This window comes from Ictalurus punctatus, chromosome 11 (genome assembly GCF_001660625.3).
Source record: "Ictalurus punctatus breed USDA103 chromosome 11, Coco_2.0, whole genome shotgun sequence".
NCBI classification, from domain to species: domain Eukaryota; kingdom Metazoa; phylum Chordata; class Actinopteri; order Siluriformes; family Ictaluridae; genus Ictalurus; species Ictalurus punctatus.
Window position 1 is genome coordinate 13,447,849 of NC_030426.2, and position 26,570 is coordinate 13,474,418.

Below are 26,570 nucleotides of genomic sequence, written 5' to 3' on the forward strand. Positions count from 1 at the left end.
TCTGTTGTCCTTCCATTTAGATTACAGTGGTGTTTATGACAAGAAATGTGAAAGAATAATGGTTTTTCCTGGTCATTGTTGTAGGACATTAAGCCACGTTAAGCATTTTAGAATGTCTCTTTCAATGCACTGCCTTGCTGTCTCTAATACTTACTATTACACAATGAAAGACACGTGCACTTAGGAGTTATAAAGAAACACCTTTTCCTTTATTTGGTTTTTAAATTGTATACAAGTTGAAAGTAAATCATCCAAATTTTGAACACAGCTGAGTCAGAGACTACCTTAAAAAATGGCAAAGGTTATACACGCAAATCAAGACAGCTAGACAGAGCAGCCTGGGTGTCCACCAAACATTATCAGAGTCATGGGGGGGAATAAAAGGTAGGAGAATTAATTGAATCACACACAAATCAGCAAATGTCATGTAATTATGTGCTCTGATGTGAAAATAATATTGAAACCCAAACAGACCTCCGGTCCCTACCATTTGTACTTTTCTAATAATTTTATATTTTCACACAAAATTATGCTAAGAACATGTTTCATATCAACAAAAATAGCATCAGAGACCATTGCGAAATCCCTGAAAAGTAAAAGATAGATGACTGGTGATGCAATATGACTCTCATAAGTTTCCTGGTATTACTTCTTTTCCTCCCACAACCAATAATTTCCCATTCATTATAAAAATAAAAAAAGACTGAAAAAATAAAATAAAATACTGGTGAAGATGGTTTTCAGCTCTAACAAACACTGGGGCATATATATGGTATACAAAGTCTGAAGGCAACCAATTCAAACATGATAAAACACCATGATCAAGTTATACAGGATTGGCAAATATAAAATGAGCAGAAAATCAGAGAGAAATAAATATACAGTATTTGATAATTATTGCAAATTCAGCAAAGGAGTTCCAGCTAGCTGCTGTATAATTTTTTTTTTGCGCCGGCTTCCCATACGTGGATTAAATCTATGTGCGTTGTAACTTGCAATACCCACGATGATTCACCAGCTATTTTTTTTCTTTTTCTAGGTTGAGGCTTAACATGCCTCTGGGGACCTGTCTGCATTTTTCATAATACAGCAACGTTTACATACAAAAAAATATTCTGCTTAGGTTGCAGGTGAAGTCCTAAAACAGATGAACCAGTTTGTTTTACTAAATGCTTTTGCATGTTCAAGAACCACCCAATTTTATTTATAAAATTTATTTAAAGAGCAAGGTCCAGTTATCCACAGTCGTTAGAGAATAATGATAAAAGAAAAAAAAAAAAAACTACTCAATTTAAAATATCTTTCACTGTTGAGCTTCACAGCCACTCTAATTAGAGGCATGGGTCATCCTAATTAAAATGATTTTCATGTCTTTGCATGTCAAAAGGACAAGTTACACACAAGTAACCATCAATAACACTAAACAAACAAACTTATACTAGATGGTAGTTAAATGCAGTAACCCTTCAGAACTTGGAAACCATGGAAAGCAGAAAAACAAAAACTTCAGGCATCACCGTTATTCTTGCAAATGGCCTAAACAGTTCCTTCCAAAGCTTTTTTTTTATATAGATATTGGAACATATAAACTGATTTAATATGACAAACAAAACTAAGCACAAATAAAGGAAAAAGGGGCATCAAAAAGAAGAGCACAGAATCCAAGTTATGTGGCAAATATGCCTGTCATGGATCTAAGTGGGCACAGTGATCTTCCTGGCCAGCAGCACCAGTAGGGCAAGTTCCACACTGCCTTCAGCCTGTTCGAGTGCTTCAGCTGCCTCATGAGACGAGAACCCTGCTGCTTGTATCCTCTGTATGTGCTCTGCAGGGTGTTGTCCAGGTAACGTTAGTGTGGGTGGCTGTATGGGGTCTGGATTAGGGGGAAGAGCCAGCCCGGGACTTTGTATTGATGGATAAGAGGATTCTACAGACACAAGGTTGGAATTGTCTGCTGAGGAGCCACCTGCTACAGACCAGGTATGCTGTTGAGATGGTTCAGCTGGAGATGCTTCCTCTGGCTCCAACATAAGGCCTTCCCCATTTTCATCCACCTGATTTTCTTCAGGGAACTGCATCATATCCTCCTCAAGGCTGATATTTGCAAACCCATTAGTCTGATTGCCTTCTTGTCTTACTGTCAGTTCTTCAAAGGTACCATCCTCTTCTAGAGCATCATATTCAGATTTGGCAAACACTGTTGTATTAGTTGTGGCAGTGTGAGATGAAATAACATTTGGGTTGACATCTGCATTATCCTTTCCTGTTGGATTATGGTCCACCTCATCAGTGTCTGGTCTTGGGGTGTTGGTATGGGTAGCAGATAGAGGGCTCCATGCACAAGCCTGAGCATTACTGTTGGACATCAGAAGCTTGTGAAGTTCCTTCAGGGCTTGAGACAGAGAAGGGATTCCGTCGCTCTCTGACTGGTCCCTTTCTGAAGTCATTTCACTCTTTGAAACATGCCTACTTTCCATATTCTTGTCAAATTCTGAGTGGACAAGAGGGTCTTTAGGTGAACTAGATGGACCTGGAAGGTTGTGGTGATTCATCAACTCTGAAAGTTGATCCATTTGGCCTTTTACATCATCTTTCATTATGTCACCTTGCTCGTTTTCTTGAAAGTTATCAGCTATGTGAACACCGATTATTTTTGGATCGACCGAATCTGCCATGTCTACTTCCTGAAAACAAACATCATTCTGGGAGCCAGTCTGGGAATCTGGTTCTTCTGTTTCTTGTAATTTAATGCCTTCCCCTGCATTTAAATCTGCCACAGACTTTCTACAAAGTACAAAGTTAGTCCCTTTATTGTCATTTGACACAGTACTAGAAAATGGTTCCTGAGCAGGGAGAATGGGTGATGCTGTTGACTGAGGTTGGAAACCATCAAAGTGCCCATGGGGAGGGTTTTGAGGAGATTCTTCCACTTTTAAGGGCAGGGATGACGCAGACGCTGGGTGGTGTTCAGTCATGCTCTGGGTGTCAGATGGATGTGATTTTGTTTCTCCCTGGGTTTGAGATGGACTGAATGATGACTCTGATGGCAGGCTTTGGCTAATGGAGGCTGGAGCAGACTTGGAGCGGTCTAACGTAAAACTTTGACTAGGACGTATGGCGGATGAGGAGGTGGTTGGCGTATGAACAGATTTGTGAAGCGGGAGTGGTGGGGACTGTGGTGAGGTAGTTTTTCCATCTGCAATTTCTAGCGAGGAAGGCAAGACAATGATTATGTCTACATGCGTTATAGACATTTGATTAAAACACTGTAAAAACATGCAACAGAGTTAACATATACCACAAACCATGCATGGAATTGTAAACAGGCACATGTTACATTTTATTCAATTACACTCAGCAATCAAGAATTCCTGCACATGCCATATGTAGAATATTGTCTTGAAAATAATCAGTAAAATGGCCAGCACATTACTCTAACTCACTGATGTTAAGTTCACATTACATAAACTATCAAAGTTCCTACCTTGCTATTACAATTTTCTGGATTGTTCAGAATGTTGCATATAAATTTTTAATTAATTAATGTAAATATGTTGTGTGTTTGTCAGAAACAGAAAGAAACAGCCAGAATTAAAATAAAACTATTTTCATTCTGAAGACTTTTTTTTTTTGCAGCTACATATTATACTTTGTATTTTGGCATTAAGTAATTGTATAAATCACACTGATGGTAGAAAAGTATTTAAAAGTATTTGTACAGTAAGGCTGCTACAAACATTTCCATAAATTCATGAATGTATTGAAAACAAAACTACTTTTGGTGAGTACTGTGTTAAAACTCTCCCTTGGCAATCAGGTTGTTTATGAGAATCCATATGTAATATTTAAATAATGAAACTGATCCATTGGCCATGTGTGGCTGTTGTACCTGGGTAGGGAGGGCCCTGTTCAGCTGTCTGTCCAATGCATCAGTGTTGTCCTGCACATGGTTAGAGCACACACCACACACAACATGCAACGGTAGGAAGAAAATTAGGAACCACACACATCCCGAGACCGAAAAGAGACCGAGAGATAAAGGGAGAAAAAGTGTATTGAATAAAATCTCGTAATGTGTTTGTACAGTGACCTCAAGTAGCTTTCACGCACTTCTTTTCATGGTGAACTTATTATAGTTTTGAGTTACAACGGTTACAATTTCAATCTCATAATCATCTAAAACGTTTTAGTTGAGTCAGAGATTATACAGACATGCAGCAGAATATTCGTTTCATGTTATGGTGCCAATTTAAAACTGAGGAAGCATATCTACATTATGCTTCAAAGTTCCTCATTTTGCCACTATCAGGTTTTTCCACCATGATTCTGAGTCAGAATAGCTCAAGTTTTAGTAATAGTAGTGTGTGGGGGGGAAACATTGTCACACTGTACAGAACATCACTTGGTGAGCTGGAAACATTACTAGTGCTGCACAGCAAACAATCCAAAACATGCTTCATATATCACTATGTTCGACACCAATCCCTGGATAAAGCTTATAGATAAAACTGAATACTATTTTATCATGTTTATGTTTACAGCATTTGGCAGACGCCCGTATCCAGAGCGACTTACATTTATCTCATTTATACAGCTGAGCAGTTGAGGGGCCTTGCTTAAGGGCCCAGCAGTAGCAGCTTGTCAGTACTGGGATTTGAACTCATGATGTTCCTATCAGTAGTCCAACGTCTTAACCACTGAGCTACACCATGTTAAGATTGGTACAACCTTAACTGGACCTACAGTGCCCTCCAGAATTACTGGATCCCTTCATGAAAATTATATATATGTGATCTTTTGAGCTGAAAAATACAGGGGCATTGTACAAATTTATTTACATGTTGAAAACAGAAATAATGAGCTAAGTATCACTTGTGCTTGTTTTTATGAAGGGTGCCAATAATTCTGAATTGCACTGTAAAATTGACTCAACCTTTTAATAAACTCATAACATAAGCAAATATTATTATTATAACATTATTAAATTAAACGTTAAAACCAATCTGTGAAAAAACTGAATCTCATGAAATTAACAAATACTCTGACTTCAGTAAACGTAAACGTAAACGTAAAACTCTTACACAACAATACAATATTCCTCTTTTTAAATCTATGCGCTTTTCTCTGACAGATATACGGCAACTACCCGTGTTCTGTATCCATGTAAAGCCCATTAACCAGTCTACTTCAGTGTACAGGATTCTAGATGGTATCTCTCTATGCATGCAGCTCACCGCTGTCCTGTATGGATCTTTGTAATGCCTCTGCAAGCTCTTGGTCTGCAATCTCCTCTGGTCGGGAGTCCTCTCGCGCTTCCGGCCCGTACGCCAGTCTGGCACAGTCAGGCAGCTCGCCTTCAGGAAGGAAGCATGTCTCTGTCCCTGTTGTCCCGATCAGCAGCACGCTCTTCTTAAGATCAATAGAGCACTGACAGAACAGACAGAAAAAAAATATGGCACAACAGTAAACAGTTATTAACCTTAAAAGGTTGTATTCCAGGTTTAATAAATAAAAACGGCAGATTGTAAAATTGTGTGGATGAAGATGTCATGTTGACAATAATATTGAGACTCGCGAACCGTTTCAGGTTTGCATCCATCAGAGAGATTACAGTCAATTTTGGTCTCTGCTATTAGGGTGGAAATACTGTTACCAAGTTCTATTACCCAGACTTAAAAATCTATCTAAACAGTTACTAAAATTTAAGTTTTAGCATGTCTGTGATTTTTTTTTTAACATTAATGGAAAGTGAACAACATCAGGAACCATGCAGCTCTTCTCTTCAGGATAGTTCGTGAACTTCACTTTCAACGGCACAAAAGGTTCTGAAACCTCAGTGGGAGTCACCCATGTAGGAATCAAAAAATGGCTTTTAAATAACGGCTATCATCATGTGTACAAACAGTAACAATGAAAAGTGAGATGTGATCATTTTAAAGCACCTAAAGTCAACACATGATTATTGGATTGAGGGCAGTGTAAGTAGCACTTTGGTGACACTCCCGAGTGTGAAAGCAGACCTGGTGTCTCTTCAGCATGTCAAGGCCTAACAACATGTCCATAGGCTGATCTTCCAAAATGGAGAAGGAACAAGGCAGGAAGTCCCCTTCAATCTGTACCTGAGCTGGAGCACACAGAAACACAAAATACAAAATAAAATAAACACCTTAATTAGAACACAGGAAATTATACAAAAAACTAAGAAAAGAAAGACAGAATGCAGTATACAAAACAATACACTTTAAATAATTATACTTACTAAACTGCAGTACAGCTTCATGTCAGATTTTGTTTACATTTTAAAGTAAAAGTGAAACAAAAACAAAAACCACAACGCTGCAACATTCATGTTTCCTTGTAGTAAAGGCATCTCAATAAAACATTTCGAAGGAAAAAACAGAATTATTTTGGCTGTAAAATGTTCTCATCACATATTAACTTGCCATGTTTATGGCATTGTATGCACATTTTACTCTTATACAAGCCCAATTCCAAAAAACTTGCAACGCTGCGTAAAATGAAATAAATGTAAATATAAACAGAATGCAATGATTTCCAAATCTCACAAACCCATATGTTATTCACAATAGAACACAGAAAACATGTCAAATGTTTAAGTAAAAAAAAAAAAAAAAACGGTAATTTTGAATTTGATGGCTGCAACATGTCTAAAAAAATCTGGGACGGGGCAACAAAAGGCTGGAAAAGTAAGTGTTACTAAAAAGAAACAGCTGGAAGTTAATTGATCATAGTCCAGTAAAATGATTGGGTATAAAAAGAGAATCTTAGAGATGCAGAGTCTCTCAGAAGTAAAAATGGGCAGAGGTTGACCAATCTGCAAAAAACTGCGTCTACAATTTGTGGAACAATATCAGAATAATGTTGCGAAATGTTCCTTCACATATACTAACACTTACTTTTCCAGCCTTTTGTTACCCCCGTCCCATTCTTTGAGACACGTTGCGGCCATCAAATTCAAAACTACCTTATTTTTTCCTTAAAACAGTACATTTACTCAGTTTAAACGTTTGATATGTTTTCTATGTTCTGTTGTGAATAACATATTGGTTTATGAGATTTGAAAATCATTGCATTCTGTTTTATTTACATTTTACACAGCGTCCCAACTTATTTGGAATTTAGATTGTACATGCAAATACGTTTATGGCAGAAAAATGGAGGCAGGTTCTTTCCCCCATTATAATCTTTATAGCAACATGTAGAACCTGGACATACTTCAGAAAATATCCTAAAATAAGTTTACACATCCATAACCAAAGCCATACCCAAATGTACTCTGCCAATGATCTTTTGTGTGCCCACGCCCTTAGCAATTCCTGCCCAGCGCCGGTCTACCAGACGCATGATGTTGCAACGTTCTGCGCAGGCTTGACTCATGATGGTCATTTGAGCTCCTGAGATGAGAAAGAGAATGTGTTTAGTTATGATGGGAGTCTTACAAGCACAGTACTATGGTATATACATTTACTGTAGCAAGTAGTGTCTTGTGATGCAAGGAATTAACCCTGTGTTCACACTAACAAGCAACAAAGTGATGTTTTTAATGTACGTGACCCTGTGTAGTTTTTACCGACAAGTTTATAGGGTTTGTGTACGACTGTCATATTAGAGCTGGACAAAAGCATGTCCGAAGAAAAAAAGCAACTTTTACCTTTTAAGCAACATGAGCGACTTGTTGCTCGGCAGTATGAAAACAGGGTTAAAGACTCATCATTGTTCACTGTGGATAAAAGATCCCTAATTTACCCGAGTCAACAAAGGCTTTCACAGGGTGTCCATTAACTTTGCAGTTGATGTAGAGCATAACCACCTGGCCAAAACTCTCAGGTGCCTCTTCCATAGCAATGGTCATGTTTTCTTCAATATTATGTTGCCTGAGAACATACAATTAGTGTGACAATTTACCTAAGAATGACTGACCTCAATGTTTAAACACACATCCATCCGCACACCATTTCCTAAATCTGTATTTGATCTGTGAAACAAACCAGTCTTTTTCCATTCAAGACACAGCATATACGTAAACTAAACTACAATTAGGTAGCTTAAATTATGGTGCATTGAGCACTGTTTGGTAAACTTCAAATTATTCCCTGTAACATTTTTAAACATTTCTTCTTCGACCCATGTACATTTTACATAAGTGTGCCACTGAAGTGTCTATACGCATGTTCAAAATATGACAGTGGTATATTACCATGCGTTTAAATGTGGTGGAGGTTTATTTTATAGGACTGGACTGCTTTACAACACATTATGAGCTTATAGACTAGATCACAACACCTACACCCAGACTCCATGTTGTACCTGATGTCCTCCTCGATCTTGGCCTGAGCCTCCAGGTCAAAGGGGTCAGCGGTGAGAAGTCTGATTCTCTCCTGCTCTCTTTTGGCTCGATCCTGCTGCTGCTCCTGCAGCACTTTCATGAAGCGCTCTGAGAGAGAGACACACAGTAGTGAAATATCTCACGTGAAAAACTGTCACAAAGAAGGCAACAATCACTGACCACACTGACTGAAGCAGTCATCGGCTCTCTGTAATCATCTGTACTCACCAAAGTCACCGCTCAACAGGGCCTCAGCCAGGGGCGGGTTACGCTCCTTCAACAGAGACAGCTCATGCGGATTAGCCAGCAACATATCGCGTAACAGGGCGGGATTGTCCAGTCCCTGAGGAGAAGAGGCAGGGGAGGCAGCAGGGGGTGTTTGGGCAGCCCTGGGAGTTTGAGCCGGTGTGGTGGAACGATGGTTCGAGGAAGTGCCGGGAACTGAGATGGAGCTAAAATCGATGCGAGGCAGACCTGGGGGGAATTTTTTTTTTTTTTTTTTAAATATTCCAAAAGCCATGTCTAACGCTGTTAGTCATCGACAGTACTTCACTCTTTATTTTTGGGAAGACTTCTTTCGGTAGTCACTAATTAAGACACAGACATGATTAAAATTCCATCTCTTAGTGCGGCTTGTATTTTTAATTTTTTTTTACAAAAACATAAATCAAATGTTTTAAAAACAAAAAACAAAATCAATCAGACTAGATAACTAATATTAGCAGTATAGTTTAACGCAAAGACTGATTACGAGATGGCTTTCGCAAAAGTGAAACAAAACTGGTCCAGAAGTATAGGAAAAACAAATCTCAAACATAAGGGATAACAGGATTTCAACGTTAGCTACTTAAAACAAGAGAGCAATGCTGAGTCCCAATTCGCCTACTGTCCGTCCTGAATAGTATCCGAAACTAGAATTAGTGTGTCCCAAATCATAGTATGTTGAGACGAGTACCTCAAAGGTAACCAGATGGTCTACTTCTAGCATATTTTCGAAGTGTGGATCCGTGGACACTTTTTCATCTAATATTGCTCACAACTCCTTGCATGAGGGAGGAGGAGTTTTATGACAATTTGCTTTCTGATGCATTTTACAGAGGTGTAAATGAAATGTGGATAAATCAATCAAACGAATGGTAACTTGAACTATACGTGTGTAACTAGGCAACAATGTTCTCTTCCGCTACATGTCCCAGTACTTGCATACAGTACTCTTTTGCTACACATTCAAAAGTATGGACATTTTGCTCAACATACTTTTAGTGCATAGTATAAGTAGATGAACTGGGACGCAGCACAACAGCTTCTTTTCTTTCTCACCCTGTTCCAGTGACGTTCAGTGTTGGAGAAATCCACTGGAAGAATCAAAGACGTAACACAGCTTAACACAGCTGTGCTGAGATACAACAGAGGTTAGCATGAAAGCTGAAGCTTTAGGAGCTGATCTGTTTGAGCGGCGTGTACAGACGAGGAAGTGAGAGAGCTGGATGGACTACGTATAAAGCCAGGTGCACACTTGGATTTTTTAATAGTTGTTTGAGACTGTTGCTTGTCAGACTGTACGAACACGATCCCCGCTGTAAGCCGTGTCACACTGTAGGATCTCAGTTGTCATTAATGTCAGACTGTACGACAGTCAAGACGGAAAAAACAGACGCACGCAAGAAGACTCTTGGGAGGACTGTGCCTCAAATCTTCTGACACTACTAGACTTTAATCGGAGGAAAAATTAATCGGCTGTCGGGGAACATGTCAAACTAGCGATCAAAGACCACAGATTTTGGCCTAGGATTATAGGACTCTCTTAGGATTCTCAAAATTTGTCTCAGACAACCAAATCTGTGCGAACTCAATCCCCGCTGTAAGTCGTGTCACACTGTAGGATCTCAGTTGTCATTAATGTCAGACTGTATGACAGTCAAGAAGTGAAAAACGGACGCACACAAGAAGACCTGTACGGAGAAGGAGAAGCCATGCTACAGGACTATGCCTCAAATCTTCTGACACTGGCAGAATTTAATCGGAGGAAAAATCTGATCGCAACGACCATTAATCGGCGGTCGGGGAACGCGTCAAACTATCGATCAAAGACTACAGGTTTTGGCCTAGAATTATAGGATTCTAAATCAAAAAATCTAAATCGTACAGTGTAAACCCCGCTTTACTTAAACAGAGCAGCACAGCAGAGCTTTAAAGCCGGATTCACATTGTACAATTTTGGCCACGATTTGCTCATCTGAGACAAATTTTGAGGATCCTAAAAGAGTCCTATAATCCTAGGCCAAAACCTATAATCTTCCGATTAAATTCTAGCAGTGTCGGAAGTTTTGAGGCACAGTCCTCTCAAGAGTCTTCTTGTGTGTATCCGTTTTTTCGCATCTTGACTGTCGTGCAGTCTGACATTAACGACGACTGAGATCCTACAGTGTGACACGGCTTACAGCGGGGATCGTATCGTACAGTCTGACAAGCAACACTCGCAAACAAGTATTCAAAATCTCACAGTGTGCACCCGGCTTAAAGTTGAAACAAATGATCATTACTACTGAATCAACTCAGATTTTTGCTACAAAATAAATCCTGGATGCCACCTGAAGATGGCGAAACGCAAGCGGTTCAGGGCGGATTTTCACTTTTTAATTCCTCGATCAATAAAACATTTCAGCATAAACCCCGCCCTGGTTTCAAACCTGAACTCCAGACAGGAAGTGTACCTGGGAAGGATGGCTGAGGAGCTGGCCTTCTCTCAGCCTGTCTCAACACCACTACATCTCCATCCTTCAGGCCGTAATCCCCCAGGGCTCGGGTCAGGTCTCTCAGAGGCTGCTCTGCATGGGAGATCTGTAGGAGAAAAAAAATAACAAAACCAAAGACTTTAGAACGTTAAACATTCACTCAAGCAGGACACAGAGACAGATTCCCAGCTTCGTCTCACGCCAAAGCAAACCGAAACTAAACCGCAGACTCAGGCAGCAAAACGACGATTTAGCGAGAGTTTCTCTCTCCATTTTAAAAGCACGCTTTTGCTCGGGTCTTAGACTGACATCTACTATATCAAAGACTTGAAAAGCACCCAGTTGTTTACTGTTTGTTTGTAAACAACGCGCCTGTGAAGGAGGTTAACGTTACTAGCTCGACTCGTTAACCAGTACACCAGGCTAACTAGCATGACGATTTAAACACCGAGGTCTATTTCACAACATTTTCCCTTAGTTCTTTTTTTTTTTTATAAGTGTAAACGTTGGGGGGGGGGCTTCAAACCTGAGTTAGCGACTTTAGCTCTATTAATAGCCTGACACGCTGGTTCCCTGCTGTGTGCTATCTGCTACTGTACAAACTATCATCCAAAGCTAGCTATCGTGCTAAACCGCTACCTTTACTGACTTCGTTACTATTTTAACACGGTTTACCTGAATCTCCCCTGCCGGTATTCCTGATTCGAGCTCACAGAGAGCCAAAAAATCCCTGAGTTCAAGCTCTGGAGAGACTTCGAGGGCGAAGGTGGTCTCACCGCGGTCTCCGAGAGCACAGAACACCGTCAGCAGCATCGCTAACAACACCGCCGCAGCCCGGGACACGAGTGTGCTGATTCAGCGGCTCTCGCTGTTGCTCTTTCTCTCTCTCACATACACACACTCACACACACTCACTCACACACACTCACACACACACAGACAGCAATTCTCTTCACTTTCACACCGCTTTACACTTATTACACATGGACACAAATAGTGGTGTGGTTTACTTCAGAAGCTGTTTTTCCTCACTCAGTCACTCATACAGAATCCACCTGCTTTCAGTGTGAACACCCTCAACTAAACTCAACTGAAGCGCGACAGTGCGACTTCGCGCGACACCGCGGAAGCTCGCTGATCTACAGCCCATATTGTAACATGCTTGACGGTTCTTATCATTTGTAGATCAGAGAAGCTGCGCATTGACTGGCGTGGCTTGCGTTATTGTGAAACCGGAAGTAAACTAGCATGCGCGAGCACTACAATACGAAAACACGAACCTCTTTACTATACCATCGCTCACAGCTTTACACCATTTTATCTAATAATCTACATTCGCTCACAATAATAATCTCACTTCTACAAAATTAACTTTTATGGAATGAGAATTAATGTACACTTATATGCACATACTGTTTACCTCACCTAAAATTATTTATACAATTAAGCAATAATTTCACATCTACAAAGCACACTTTTAGATATGAAAATCAATAATAAAGGGTATTTAGATTTTAAGTATATATTACTATTTATACGTTTTTCACAATTATTATAAACAAACTACACAAGATATATCCCATTATTACTCACTTTATGCTATTACATGCTATTATTATATGCTATTTATAGTAGTTACATATATATACACACACACATTATAATATATATATATATATATATATATATATATATATATATATATATATATATATATATATAATGATTATATATTTACTACTGTTTATAAACATGTCTTTACATTTACAATTCAAATGATATATGCATCTTATTACTAATTGTGCATATATTTACATTAGCTGAAATGATTTATATTATGGAACAATAATTTCACTTCTTCAAAATTAGGGTCAAGGCAAAATCTCTTTTCACATTATTCTTCTGTTGATGTTGCCTTATGTTTTGGGTTGTTATCATATTGTAGAATACATCCCCATTTCGTTTTGAACATCCTGGAATTTTATTTATTTATTTTTCCCTAGAAAAACTGCTAAAAATAGAGGTGCATGGGGAGTACAAACTTTTGTAGCCAACTGTACATTGTCTTAGAAATTAAGCAAATTTGTAAACAGTGTATATATGTAGAGAGTACATTTACAAACTCTCGTTTTTATTTAATTGAGGTTTCATACAAAGAACAGATAAAAACGATACATTTCTTACTGCTCGTTCCGTTGAGAATTTAAAATGAGTCAAATTATCATTTATTTGCATCCAATTCTGAGTTAAAGTCCAGTATTAAATCCTCCACAAGACGGCGCAATCCCCCAACCTTTTTAGCTGAAGTACAGTCAGGATTTGGATTAAATGATAATGGAAAACCTCAAATTCACATATAGCACATATAAAAGTATCCTGACTCACAGAGACCTCTGAATCATACATTCATGTGTTTGTAGTCATAAGAACACTACTTCTTTCTTCTTCTTCTTTTTTCCATGTATTCTTTGCAACTGAAAGCTGTGAGGTAGATGGCTAGTGAAACTGTAATCCTCCTCAAATATGAATATACAGTATCTTACAAAAGTAAGTACACCCCTCACATTTTTGTAAATATTTGATTATATCTTTTCATGTGACAACACTGAAGAAATGACACTTTGCTACAATGTAAAGTAGTGAGTGTACAGCTTGTGTAACAGTGTAAATTTGCTGTCCCTTCAAAATAACTCAACACACTGCCATTAATGTCTAAACTGCCGGCAAAAAAAGTGAGTACACCCTTAAGTGAAAATGTCCAAATTGGGCCCAATTAGCCATTTTCCCTCCCCGGGGTCATGTGACTTGTTTGTGTTACAAGGTCTCAGGTGTGAATGCGGAGCAGGTGTGTTAAATTTGGGGTTTAAGCTCAGCTGCAGCTCAGTGTCAGGATCTTGACAATCTTCTTATAGCCTAGGCCATCTTTACGTAGAGCAACAATTCTTCTTTTCAGATCCTCAGAGAGTTCTTTGCCATGAGGTGCCATGTTGAACTTCCAGTGACCAGTATGAGAGAGTGTGAGAGCGATGACCCAAAATTTAACACACCTGCTCCCCATTCACACCTGAGACATTGTAACACAAACAAGTCACATGACCCCGGGGAGGGAAAATGGCTAATTGGGCCAAATTTGGACATTTTCACTTAGGGGTGTACTCACTTTTGTTGCCAGCGGTTTAGACATTAATGGCTGTGTGTTGAGTTATTTTGCAGGGACAGCAAATTTACACTGTTACACAAGCTGTACACTCACTACTTTACATTGTAGCAAAGTGTAATTTCTTCAGTGTTATCACATGAAAAGATATAATCAAATATTTACAAAAATGTGATAGGTGTACTTACTTTTGTAAGATACTGTATAAGCTCAGGTAAATTGGGCTACCCATTAAAATGATACAGAATGCACAGGCTTTTAGATGTGTTTCACATTAAACCATGTCTTCTCTGTCTATGCATGTTGCAGAAAGTAAAAAAAAAATTCTTAACCCCCAAAGCTATTTGACTGTCAGATAGTTATCAGTAAAAAAAATGTGTAGTCTGTACAGCTAGACAGTAAAACTGGTTATTGCGAACAAATGAAAACAGTTTATTACTTATATGATTGTAAACAAAAAATGCAAATACAACAGTAATTTGCTTCCTTCATATGCAGTTTTTATAAGTGCATATCTGAGTGCATGTGTGAGTAGATTTGTGTAGGCCTGTGTGTGTGTTTTCATGACTGTTTTATTTATGAACATATACAGGCTGGTCAGTTATTCAGTAAGATCTTAATAAGAACAGGAGCCATAAATATATCTGCTTAAAGCTCTATTTATTTATTAGCAAGTGAAATGCTTTCTTTAAAACGTTTTCGTTTTTGTAAAGAGACACTATAAGGGCAGCATGGTGGCACGGTGGGAAGTATTGGCTGCCTCACAGCTCCAGGATGCCTGGTTCATTCATGAGCTCAGGTTACTGATTGTGTGGGGTTCTGTATATTCTCCGTGCTCATTTGAGTTTCCTCCCCCTCCCAAAAACATGCAGGTAGGTGCTAAATTGCCCCTAGGTATGAATATGTGTATGCATGGTGCCCAGTGATGGACTGGTGTGCCATCTGGGAGTGAATTCTGTTGCTTGCACCCAGCACTGCCAGCAGATACCATGATTCTGAGCAGGATAAAGTGGTTACTGTGGCTGGATAAATGGAAGAGATGATAAAAATCCCAATTATGATGTCGTTACCTCATCAACTTTAGCATTGAGAAGTAAAATAATTGAAAAGTGATATTGGGCATGTCAGGTGACGCACTATGCAGTCTTCTGTACCAGTCAACAGTACCATTCGAATCAAGCTCCAACCAATCAAATTACAATAAATGCAGAGCATTTTATGATTGATCATGTGCTCATGTTTAATGGCAGATAATAAACTAAATTTAAATGCAACAATATGCATATACAACAAGCCAAGAGCGTCTCTACCAGATAGATATATACATATATATATACACACACACACACACACACACATCATAATTTACAGGTTACAGTATAAGACTCACACTCATGTTGTGCTTATGTTAAGGTTAGACATGTGCGCAAACATGCTTGCTTATTATACATATTAAAATCCATGGTTTTATTTACTTAATTCCTAATAATACACACGTACACAAGGACTGAATCTGTTTGCACAACATGACATACACCATATGCACATATACATAAAGTTACAAACTCATAGCACAATGCTATACAACACCACAAAAGAGCCTAGTAACCTTCACGTATAATAATCTAAATGCTTGTGTCCTTTCCTCCTCCCTTCAATTTTTTATTCATCCAAACATCTAACCTTATGTCTTTAAAAACATTATCAGTGTTTATGCACACATGATTAATGAAGTAATAAATGGGTTACTGTTGACAAAAGAACTAACTTAATAAAGCTAAGTCTACATAGACTTTGTAAGGGTGTGCCAAAAAATGGAATACCTAACCTGGAGGTCTAGTTATCACCTCCAAACCACCTATCTTAATGAAGGAACGTGATGCAACGCTTCAGTGTTTAAAATTCATTTAACTAACATGTTGCAGTCTAAATATCCATGATTCGAAAACCTTATACTGAGAAAGTAGAGCTAGTGGACCTGTTTGTGACAGAAACATTTTGGCTCTAAACGCTAACATTATAACCGCACTAGACCATTTCCTCACATGCGAAGTAACGGAGGTGTATCGTCCGTCACTTCTGCAAGAGGTGCTCCATTTTTGGATTAATGAATGAGAAGCCAGCAAAGGCGCTCTGGTCCATTGAGTCAATCAAACCTTTCTCACAGTGAGAGAGGCGGGGCTTCTCGCTTAAAAATTCCCGGTCAAAGTTACTGCAGTCATTGGCAGCTTTCTGCAAACAGGAAACAACAGGAATCACGTGCATGATAAAGAGGGGAACAAAAGGATTATTTTAGCCTTCATATTTGTGATAAAATATAGATCGTACCACTTGCGGCTGGAAAGGGGGTTCGATTTCTCTCTTCTCTAAAGCAGACCAGTTAATGGACTTAAAGAACAGATGAGCTCGGATATTACCCACAATACCCAAACGGCGAGAAGGGTCCCGCTCAAACAACTATAGTTGTAAAAGGGAAGGGAAAAAAAAAGTAATCTGTGAAATGAGGCTACCTTATTTTAATTAAGAAAATCTAATCACTTAATTTACTTATGCAAGCTTTCCAGTACAGCAGTGTAATATATTAATATGAGCATTCATGTTTACACAATCATGTGTGTTTATATGTACCCTCTCTAGCATGTCTCTGGTTTCCACTGGGATCCATCGGGGGTAGTGAGGTGTGTCCATGCGGATTGACTCGAACAGTTCATCCTCATCATCACCATGAAATGGGGACTGACCAATCAGCATCTCGTACACCAGCACACCAAATGACCACCAGTCCACAGAGAATGAATACTGCTGACCTAATAAGATCTACACACACACACACACACACACACACACACACACACACACACACACACACACACACACACACAGACACACACAGACACACACACACACAGACACACACAGACACACACAGACACACACACACACACACACACTGTAACAGAAGAGAACACGGACGTCTTCAGTAATTTCACCTGGAGCCTTTTCCATACCTCTGGGGCAATGTAGTCTGGGGTTCCACAGAATGTCGTGGCAAAATTGTCTCCAAAGACCTTCTCCTTACACATGCCAAAATCAGCAATCTTTATATGACCCTCTCCATCTAGCATTACATTATCCAACTTCAGATCCCTATGAAGGAGAAAGGAAATGCAGTGGTGTATAATCCAAATTCTCACCTTGTGTGTTCATCAGTGGAACCAAATGCTCATCAATCACTACATACATGTACAAGCAAATATGTTCATTTATCGGGTTCTTTGCAAAACATGTTATTTGTCATGTCAGCCCTGCGCCTGAGTTTTATTTACCTAACCTGTTCATATCAACTACCTCACTGAAAGCCCTGAACTTAAAAAAATAAAATAAAAACCCTTTATCAGTTTAGTTTAATTAGGTTAAAGAATTATTGGAACGATAGATGAGATGATCTATTTAAAGCAGCCCTACATGGATTATCATGCAAGAAGGAAAAGTTAACGGATCAACAGCTCAGTTTGGGAGAGGCAATCCAGCGTAGTGAGAAATATTAAAGCTAACTATTGAATTTAAAGCTTTTAAATCTATTTGACTCAGAAAGCTGTTTATAATCTAACAATACAATTGTAGTTAAACTTTGTGTATATAATTTCATTTTAATCAACTATATATTTTTTCCCACATTCTTATATACAAGACACTTTGACATTTTCCATTTCTATTCACTATTTATTTTTTACGTCTAAATGCATGTTAGATATTCACTATGGGATTCTGTTTAGGATGGATTAAAAATTTGTTTCTAGACAAATATGAGTTAGCAAAATAGTTACATAAATGTGTCTTAAAGAAATTTTAAGAGTAAGATTCAAGAATTTTTCTGTCTGAGATATATATATATATATATATATATATATATATATATATATATATATATATATATATATATATATATATATATATGATTTATATATATATATATATAAAACATTAATTACCACAATTTCGGATAAATGTGTATACTCTGTTTTGAAATGAAATTCTTCAGATGTACCTGTAGATGATCCCTTTTCCATGCAGGAACTGTAATCCACATACAATTTCAGCTGCATAGAATCTACAGTGAAGGAAAGAAAAGATTGTATTAGACTTGTCACAGCCAAAAGCATATTTTGTATGAATACTTTTTTAATGTCTGTGTTTTTGTCTCACGTGGCTCTGTAGAGGTCAAAACGTCCTTTTTCCTGTATATGGAACATCAGGTCTCCTCCATTCAGATACTCCATCACAAAGAACAAGTGCTCCTAGCATACAGATTGCTTAGTAAACCTTATTGTTCTTAATGAAGGACAATAACAAAAGTTAAACGGTATACACAGCAGGAGATGTATGGACTAATATTGGATGGATCTTATATGGATCTAATACATGTCTTACCTTGGTCTGAAATGTGGAGTAGAGGTGTGTAAGGAATGGATTATCCCAGGCCAGAGCCAGCACCCTCTTTTCCACCATGGTGCATTCTACATCATCATCCATCAACACCACATCTTTCTTTAGAGCTTTCACCGCAAACCATTCCCCACTGTTCTTTAACTCGGCCAAAAACACCTGAGAGAGACACACATGACACTGTGTGAAAAACATGAATAGAGAAAAGATATACACTTCCTGGAGGAGAAATGGAACAATTGGTGAATAACAGGAAAGATGTAAGTGAGATATACCGATGAAAGTGAAGATTGAGAGAAGGAATAAAGAGAGTCAGAGGCACATAAAGAGGCAATACCTTGCCAAAGCTTCCCTTGCCCAGGACTTTATGAAAGGTGAACTGCTCGGCTGTGATGCGTGTTTGGTGCGTGATCCGAGGTGGGGGATGAGGACTTGACCCTTCCCAGACATGACTATATAGAGGGCCATCTACACAGCATCAGCATCGTTATCATTAGAATTATTTCTACTAGATTAATCACTGACTCAATCATAAATTATTAGACACATGCACTGACCAGAAACATCAGGTCCTGGGCTTTTGTTGAAGTCTTGGTAAACTCCAGGATCCTGTGTGTTCGCTTCAGACTTCTTCGTGGACTTCTGTGAGGGAAATGCACATTTGGGGTAGTGAATAAACATTTATGCAAAACATGTACAGTGCCTTAAGTTTTTCTTCCTTGAACTTTTCTACATTTGTAGTCTTACAACCTGGACCTGAAATAGACATAATTGGGATCACGTGTCATGAGTTTATACAAAATAACCAAAATAAACAAAAAATAAAATAACCAAAATAAAAAAATATATAATAAATAATATAGTATGCAAAATTATTTACAAAGAAAGACGTCAAAGTTATGCTTGCATAGACAATAACCCCTGTGTGGAAACCTAATATAGGTGAATATTTACAACAACAACATAAACCCACTGTATTATTGTGGAATACTTTCATGAATTCTTTAGTTGAGCGCACATGTTAAATATCCTCTGAATTTTAGACATGGTATGCTTTTTGAGAGGCATGAATTTGTGCTTACGCTTTACTAACTGCAGTGTCTCAATTTTGGTGTAATTATGTATAAAAGCTTGGGAAAAACATTAACAACAAGAACTATTTTTACAATAATGCTTTGAGGCTTGAACGCTGCATAAAATTACATAACCTTGTTGATTCGTCTGTCTTGTTTTAAGGTAGACTGTTAGGCTGTCATAGCTATAGATTTTAATTTGCATTACATGCTGATGCAAATTATAAACAACTGTAATATTGTGTTACATAACACCTGCCCTTATTCTTCCATTAGTGTTAAGTTCAACATGGTGTCCAACTTCTTGTCCAAAATCACTGCTAGAAATGCCACATACACTAGAAATGCTTTAGATACAGATTAAAATAAGTTGAAAACATTATTTTAATAACTTTTTTTAGACAATAAAGATGGGCTCACACACACCCACCCACCTGGCTGACTTGAGTGAGAGCCTCAGCCAATAGTTTCTGGTTGATTCCACAAAGGTTGGCCACTTTAGTCTGGCACTTATGATGTACATTCATAGCACAGTCTGGGAAAATGGTGACAATCAGAACCACTCAGAATAAAACACACACATGCATGCGCATGCATAAATATACTTCATGAGGTCTTGCTCACCCTCACACTTCAGTCCCTGTTTGACAAGACCCCACAGCAGACTCCCACAGTGGTCACAAAAGGTGGGGCTCATGTAGTTGTAGGTCTTAAAGCGGTGTGGCATGTCAATTTTAAAGCGCTCCTTCTGAAACTGAGCACACATCCAAACATAACACACACCGTTATGTAATCGGAATGATAAAACTAAACAGTCTACATGCTGAGAATGTTACACATACCACAGTGTCACGACTATTGGCCGCTGTGCCAGTGCATCTGCCAATGATTTTATCAATACACTTCTTATGAATGGCTGCATTGCATTCTGTCAGAAGAAACAAAAAAAATAACTGAAAGTAAAAAAAAACAAAAAAAAAAAAAAAAAAAAAAAAAACACACCACCACATTACTGGAAAGAATGTGTGCAGATAATAATACTTACGTCTACACTTGTATCCCTGCTTGTTCAACCCCCTGACAGATAAAAGACAGTTAATTCAGTATTACATCATTATATTATACTCATTATTGTATTTTTACATCATTCTACCATAACATTATACCATTTTACCTTTCCCTAATGGGTAGGCAGTGTAAATATAAATTTTCATAGATGCTCTTATTTGACTGTTACAGTAGGATCGCTCACCCCCCCCCCCAAAGACACACACACACACACACCCTCACCAGACGAAATCTCTGCACACAGAGCAAAAAGTGGGTTGTCTAAAGAAGGTGGCGATGAACTCATGGTTTTTGATGAAGTGAACTTTGGCCTGTTTAATGGCTCCCCGACGCCGATTTAGATTCGGAGCTTCTTCCTCTGTCCCCACCGAATGACGAAACTCTGAGTAGCAGAGAAAAGGGAGAGTAGAAGAGAAATGCCATAAAAACCCCAAAACAAATTCCTCTTTTCATCTGAACTAGTGATCAGAAACAATCAGACACAAAGCTAATAATTTCCTGTCAGAGTGGCACCTCCTTCTTCCTGGAGTGCAGCTGTCAGACCCCAGCCATTTTACCCCAGCCATCTCGATGAAGAATGCTAGTTAACCTAATGAGGTTTCTACAAAGAAAGAAACCGCACAGCTAGCAACAACATGAGGTCTCTCCAACCCATTGTGATGTAGAAAGAAAAACTATTTCTGTTTTCGATTGAAACATTGCGATGTTAAAGTGATGAGTGGTAAATCTATGTACAGATTAGAAATGCGCAGAGAATTTCCACAGAATAAAGACCAAGTAAGAAGGAATGGTATAGGGCAGACATGTACAGACGTGATTAATGAAAACATTTGTGAGAAGCAAAACTTCTGTCCCCCAGGGGTGTAACCTGGCCTGATATTTTTTTCTTTAGGCCCAAATAATTCTCCACTTGGATTGTCCGATTGTCACTACGTAACTGATCATCAGTGAAAGAAGACAGCAGTGCTCTCATATTGTTATACTGAACGGAGGTGAGACCAATCAAACAGTGTTTACAGGAAAACGTGGAAATGCTAGTGTCTTATTAGCTGACAGGTCTCAGTTCTGCCAAATGCTAGCTCTGACATTCAATAAATGTGTGAGGAAAAATAGATATACTAGTTGTTGTTTTTTTACTAGTACAGGGATTGAAGCTGAAACACTAACATCCTCTCATGCTGAGCAGGAAAACAAAGTGTGTACACGTCTATATGAGTTCCAAGTTACGTAAACATGATATGAGCAGAACATAAGGACAGATAACATACTTTGCATGGCAATGTAGCAGCTAAACCCATACAACGATAGCTTAATTGTGCTTCCACTTGGCGAGTAACACCAAACTAGCCTAGTCTCGCATTAGATATCCAAAAAGTTTGAGATTTTATCGGTCTGGTAGTCCTACAAACAGTAATAACATCGAGACACATTTTATGATAAATCCAACTTTTTGTCCAATATTCACATTTTTTAAGCAATCAGCCCTCACATGCAAGAAGAAAATGCATGAAAAGTATGTTTGTAAAAGTTTTTGGATGGAGAACAATCTGGGCTCAGCCTTGGATGATCAACAATCTAGCTAACACCCCTGATGCCCCCCACACCATTACACACTAAATCTCACCTGCGTCCATATCTTCCAGGAAATACTGAACACACATCATCACTTTTCCTGAAGGTTGCAGATCAACCTGATGATGGACAGAATGGGTTAAGATATACCTCCACACACACACACACACACACACACACACACACACACGCATACCCAAAACTCTGCACGGCCATTGGCTTTCTTGCACCGCTCTGCTAGAACAGACACACCAAGTGTGACTTCTGCTAACGGCTCGTCAGCAGTGCGCATAAGCAGAACCTGGAGGACGCGTCCTTCATAAATATGTGCATCAAAACTGGAGCGCCAAGCAGGAAACATGGTAGGCTTCCTCTGAATCAGCGTCTTCCCTCGGTCTGGCAAGAGAGAGGGATCATGTATGAGGAAGGAAATCCACCAGTGACTAAAACTCACACATACACACCCACTCACCTGTGGTAAGCGACTCCTTCAGCTTGACTGCACAGAACGGCGCTTCGGCCACGGGAGACAAGACACCAAATTCATAGGCATTAAAGGTGATCCTCAGGAAGGGGGCCATGGTGACTGCTCACACACAACCTGTGAACGAGTAACACAAACTGATACTTAACTAGCGCACAACTTTCACAACCTCTGAGAAACACCCAGTTATGGAAGACTATTTGGACAATCACAGTAGCCACCACACCCACTGTGCTTTAAAAAAATGCACAAACAATACCTAGAGTGAATGATCAGCATCCTTATATAAGAAACTGGCCGTTTGTTCTGTCTCAAAACCTAATATATGGCAAATGTAGAAAGCAAGGTTTGGGATTGTCTTCCTTGTTTATTAAGTTAAAATATTGAAATGCTAAGAGGAAATCTGATACACGCTTTTATACACACACAAACACTCTCAATGCTACATTCTTCAGAGGACTCTGGACTGGATCAAGGACTACACTGTAACAGTACAGAACCGAGCTGGGCATTGCCACGTATTTCAGTATTTCAGCTGGTCATAGGGTGCACAAGCTAAAACAAAATTAGATATCACTGAGAACATATCTTAAAGTGTACAACCCAGTCTACATTTAGATAGGCAAGATACCCCCAAACCAAATCCCCCACCCCGGTCTAGTCTGGTGTACTATTTTGTCTCATTGACGGTTCTATCTGTTACACCCTATACCCACCACCCACCACTCACTCAAACTAACCCTTAAATACGAAGTATAACATGTCCACAAATATGAATGAAGTAAATTTAATAAAAGTCACAATGGTAATGCCCCCCCAAAGAAGGGGGTTGGTGAAAAAAAAAAAACATTCAAAATAAATTAATAGGCAATATATACACCCACTAATTCCTGCACACACACTGCTATAGATGTTTATCCAGGGACATGTCCAAACACACTGAACTCCAAACACCTAAGCAAGTTAAATCATTCCAGTGCTTCATGCCTCTTGGAATTGGAAGTGCATTCCACTTACACCAGAGTCAGTGAAAAAGAAAAAAGAAAAGAAAAAAGAAAGAAAGATAAAAGAAAAAAAAAAACAGGAAAAATGAGCACGCACACCTATTTTAGGATATTTGACTTCAGAGAACAGACAGCATACCAGTGAATGAGAATGTGTGGAGGAATGGTGTGTTTCTATGCATGCTGAAATATGTGTGTGTGTGTGTGTGTGTGTGTGTGTGTGTGTGTGTGTGTGTGTGTGTGTGTGTGTGAGAGAGAGAGAGAGAGATGGCGAACAACAAAGCGAAAAAAGAAAGGCATTGTGTAGGCAGGTGAGGTTATCATGTTCCATGTGAGTCTGTGCTCAAACATTCTCAAACAAAAGGGACAGAAAGGTGTTTTTGGAGCACCTTACAGTCTATACAATCAGAAAGTACACAAATATACAGCATGTGTGTGTATGTGATTGTGAATCCAAGTGTGTGTATATAGATGAGAATTCCAATGGTCAGATACACAAGTGCTTAGTTTGTTCCAAACTTCTTACTCACCACCCTCATACATGCAAACTATTCCTGGGTGCATATTCACAGCTCTTAAGAGACTACACACCTGCCTACACACAGGTGAGACAGAACAACAAAATCCTATACGCAATAAGGAGAAGCGTGACTCGTGTCCCGAGCGGCGTCCCAAACAGCAGCTGGCACGTCAGTGCTTTTGTATACTATTCAGCACTTGATTATAAAATCAGTATTCATTGTTGGACCTGGGATCATTTAACCAACTGCATTAGCATACAGAGAGAAAAAGCAACAATAGTGACATTTGTCTAGAAGCAACAGACAAGGCTAGCAAATAAAAGCAGACCTATGCAGACAACAGATAAATGTGTGATATGTAAGGAATAAAACTTAACAGGGTGTGTCGTTATAGGAAAATAATCAGCGGCAAGGTGGCGTGATGTGGCTAGACACATAGCATAGTTAAGGAGTTGTGGCTTCCGAAAGGAAGCTTTTTAAAACACTATTGTTAGGTTCTACACAGAACTTCCCTAGATAACCAAATATATTTTTTCCTAACAGTGTGCAAATGCAAAATGTCAAGCAGTGGATGCTTTTGTACATCGCCCAGCAATCGTTCTAAACTACCCTCAGTTGCAATACTTCAGAGGTACAGTATCAAGTGTAACTGGCTAGCAAAATCCTTAATGTGTGTATGTGTTAATGTAGTCAGCTTGCTCTTTAACCCAATCACATTAAACACTAATGAAAAGCGGACACGCTAGAGAGCATTTCCAAATCTGCAAAGCAATAAGCAATATTCTGATCATATGATGAAATCATGACGGTTCAAAATGTTGCGGACAACATATTGTGTGTGTGTGTGTGCGCGCGCGAGAGAAAGTAGAGAGGAAGTCGCTATGGTGGGCCCAATACTGTGGTGATGTGAGACACAACCACAGAAACAGGATGTTGATCTCCACAGCAACCCGACATTAAGGCAATCGTACAACACATATTGTAGAGTGGGGTGTTGGAGGAATAGTTAGAGGTGCAGCAACAAGACATACAGCAGTTTATTGCAGCTTGTTTGTTCCGGACAGCTGCAAGCTACAACATCAACGCTGTAAACGGTACTAGGTCTAATACGGCTCATCTGTCTTTCCACCATAAAGTCAATTAATCTCAATATTAATCATTATCTGTCCTTCTCTGTTTGATTTTTTTACACTCTATATATATTATGCACCTAAACATTTCAAGTCCACGCATGACCAGTGAAACAGGTGTTTTGGTGTGATTCGGATGTAATTAAAAAATGTATAATGTTAAAAATGCAGTTTAGTTTAGGTGCACACAGTCCAGGTTTGCCAAACAGAAAGGACGAAAAGGGTTTCTGGACAAACTGCACGCAGAGGCAGCTCACTATTTACACCATGGAGTGAGCAAAATCACCTGAGCAGTTTAAAAACATTTTCTATTTTCAAAGATTTCTTTGCGCCACAAGTTGTATGACATGGCTCTTAAAGAGGTTTTCTTTTCTTTTTTTTTTCTTTTTAAACAAACAACTTTAGGACAATTCTTAAATGTTTTAAATAAATAGATAGATAGATAGATAGATAGATAGATAGATAGATAGATGTGTTTGCATGTATATAGTTCAGCCCAGCTGAAGGAACACAAACTGCGACCCAGCTCTGAGGAAGAAGTCCTTGAAGACAGAGGAGCTTACAGCCTTCACTCAGAGAGGAAAGATTTCCGCACTTTCAATATCGTTACATTATCACAAAACCTGTAGAATTCAAAAGCGGTCATAACATTTCTTTTCCGACTTACCGCTCTTCCAATAGAGAGGTTTTTGTCTTCCCCGCTCCCCTGCGCCTGCTGTCTCGTTGTGCACTGGAGGAAGTGCAGCTCGCTCGAGGACAAAGTGGGGCGGAGTGACGTCGCCCAGGTGCTCGCGCTCTTTCTGTGGCTGCGTCCTAAACCGCTAAACACTACTGTTTAGTTCAAAAGTGTGCAAACCACAGGTGGTGTACGATTATGACAGACTACTTTGTATGCTAATATGTGGTTTTGGACGCAGTTTCTCGTTATTTTCTTTGAGCTTTCTCCCGGTCCATTTTCGCTTAAATAAATCAATAAATAAAATAGTGCAGGATTACAGGTGTGTTGGTTAGTGTATTCTGTAATGAGCGTGGA

General features: G+C 39.0%; 2 protein-coding genes across 3 annotated transcripts; both read right to left on the minus strand.

The window, feature by feature from the left end:
* Positions 1-187: 187 nt before the first annotated feature.
* ddi2 (DNA-damage inducible protein 2) lies at positions 188-12,180 on the minus strand. 2 transcript variants are annotated; one of them, XM_017479969.3, is made up of 10 exons: positions 11,758-12,180; positions 11,062-11,188; positions 8,576-8,821; positions 8,329-8,455; positions 7,768-7,895; positions 7,287-7,415; positions 6,021-6,124; positions 5,235-5,427; positions 3,890-3,940; positions 3,067-3,205 (listed from the first exon to the last, which is right to left on the minus strand). In XM_017479969.3, exons 1-9 carry the CDS (start codon positions 11,893-11,895, stop codon positions 3,930-3,932), a joined length of 1,203 nt encoding a protein of 400 aa, XP_017335458.1. In that variant the 5' UTR covers positions 11,896-12,180; the 3' UTR covers positions 3,067-3,205; positions 3,890-3,929. The 2 variants fall into 2 exon arrangements, with proteins under 2 accessions (XP_047014493.1, XP_017335458.1); XM_047158537.2 differs by lacking the exon at positions 3,890-3,940 and having other exon boundaries at positions 188-3,205.
* A 3,273-nt stretch (positions 12,181-15,453) lies between these two features.
* prkcda (protein kinase C, delta a) lies at positions 15,454-26,358 on the minus strand. Its single transcript, XM_017479967.3, has 18 exons — positions 26,205-26,358; positions 22,871-22,999; positions 22,595-22,794; positions 22,451-22,517; positions 21,049-21,208; positions 20,804-20,835; positions 20,601-20,686; positions 20,383-20,512; positions 20,193-20,293; positions 19,243-19,327; positions 19,023-19,153; positions 18,671-18,844; positions 18,446-18,537; positions 18,288-18,350; positions 17,248-17,386; positions 16,868-17,056; positions 16,568-16,696; positions 15,454-16,471 (listed from the first exon to the last, which is right to left on the minus strand). Exons 2-18 carry the CDS (start codon positions 22,977-22,979, stop codon positions 16,313-16,315), a joined length of 2,046 nt encoding a protein of 681 aa, XP_017335456.1. The 5' UTR covers positions 22,980-22,999; positions 26,205-26,358; the 3' UTR covers positions 15,454-16,312.
* Positions 26,359-26,570: the final 212 nt, after the last annotated feature.

Coding starts and splice junctions, on each gene's coding strand:
- ddi2 (XM_047158537.2), bottom strand. CDS start 11,895: ATGCTGCTGACGGTGTTCTGTGCTCTCGGAGACCGCGGTGAGACCACC. Junction 6,125..7,286: donor CATTGGCAGAGTACATTTGG/GTATGGCTTTGG, acceptor TGTGTGCTCCAG/CTCAGGTACAGATTGAAGGG. Junction 5,428..6,020: donor ACATGCTGAAGAGACACCAG/GTCTGCTTTCAC, acceptor CTGTTCTGTCAG/TGCTCTATTGATCTTAAGAA.
- prkcda (XM_017479967.3), bottom strand. CDS start 22,979: ATGGCCCCCTTCCTGAGGATCACCTTTAATGCCTATGAATTTGGTGTC. Junction 20,836..21,048: donor GTGTGCAGAGATTTCGTCTG/GTGAGGGTGTGT, acceptor TTTATCTGTCAG/GGGGTTGAACAAGCAGGGAT. Junction 19,154..19,242: donor CCCAGGACCTGATGTTTCTG/GTCAGTGCATGT, acceptor GATGCTGTGTAG/ATGGCCCTCTATATAGTCAT.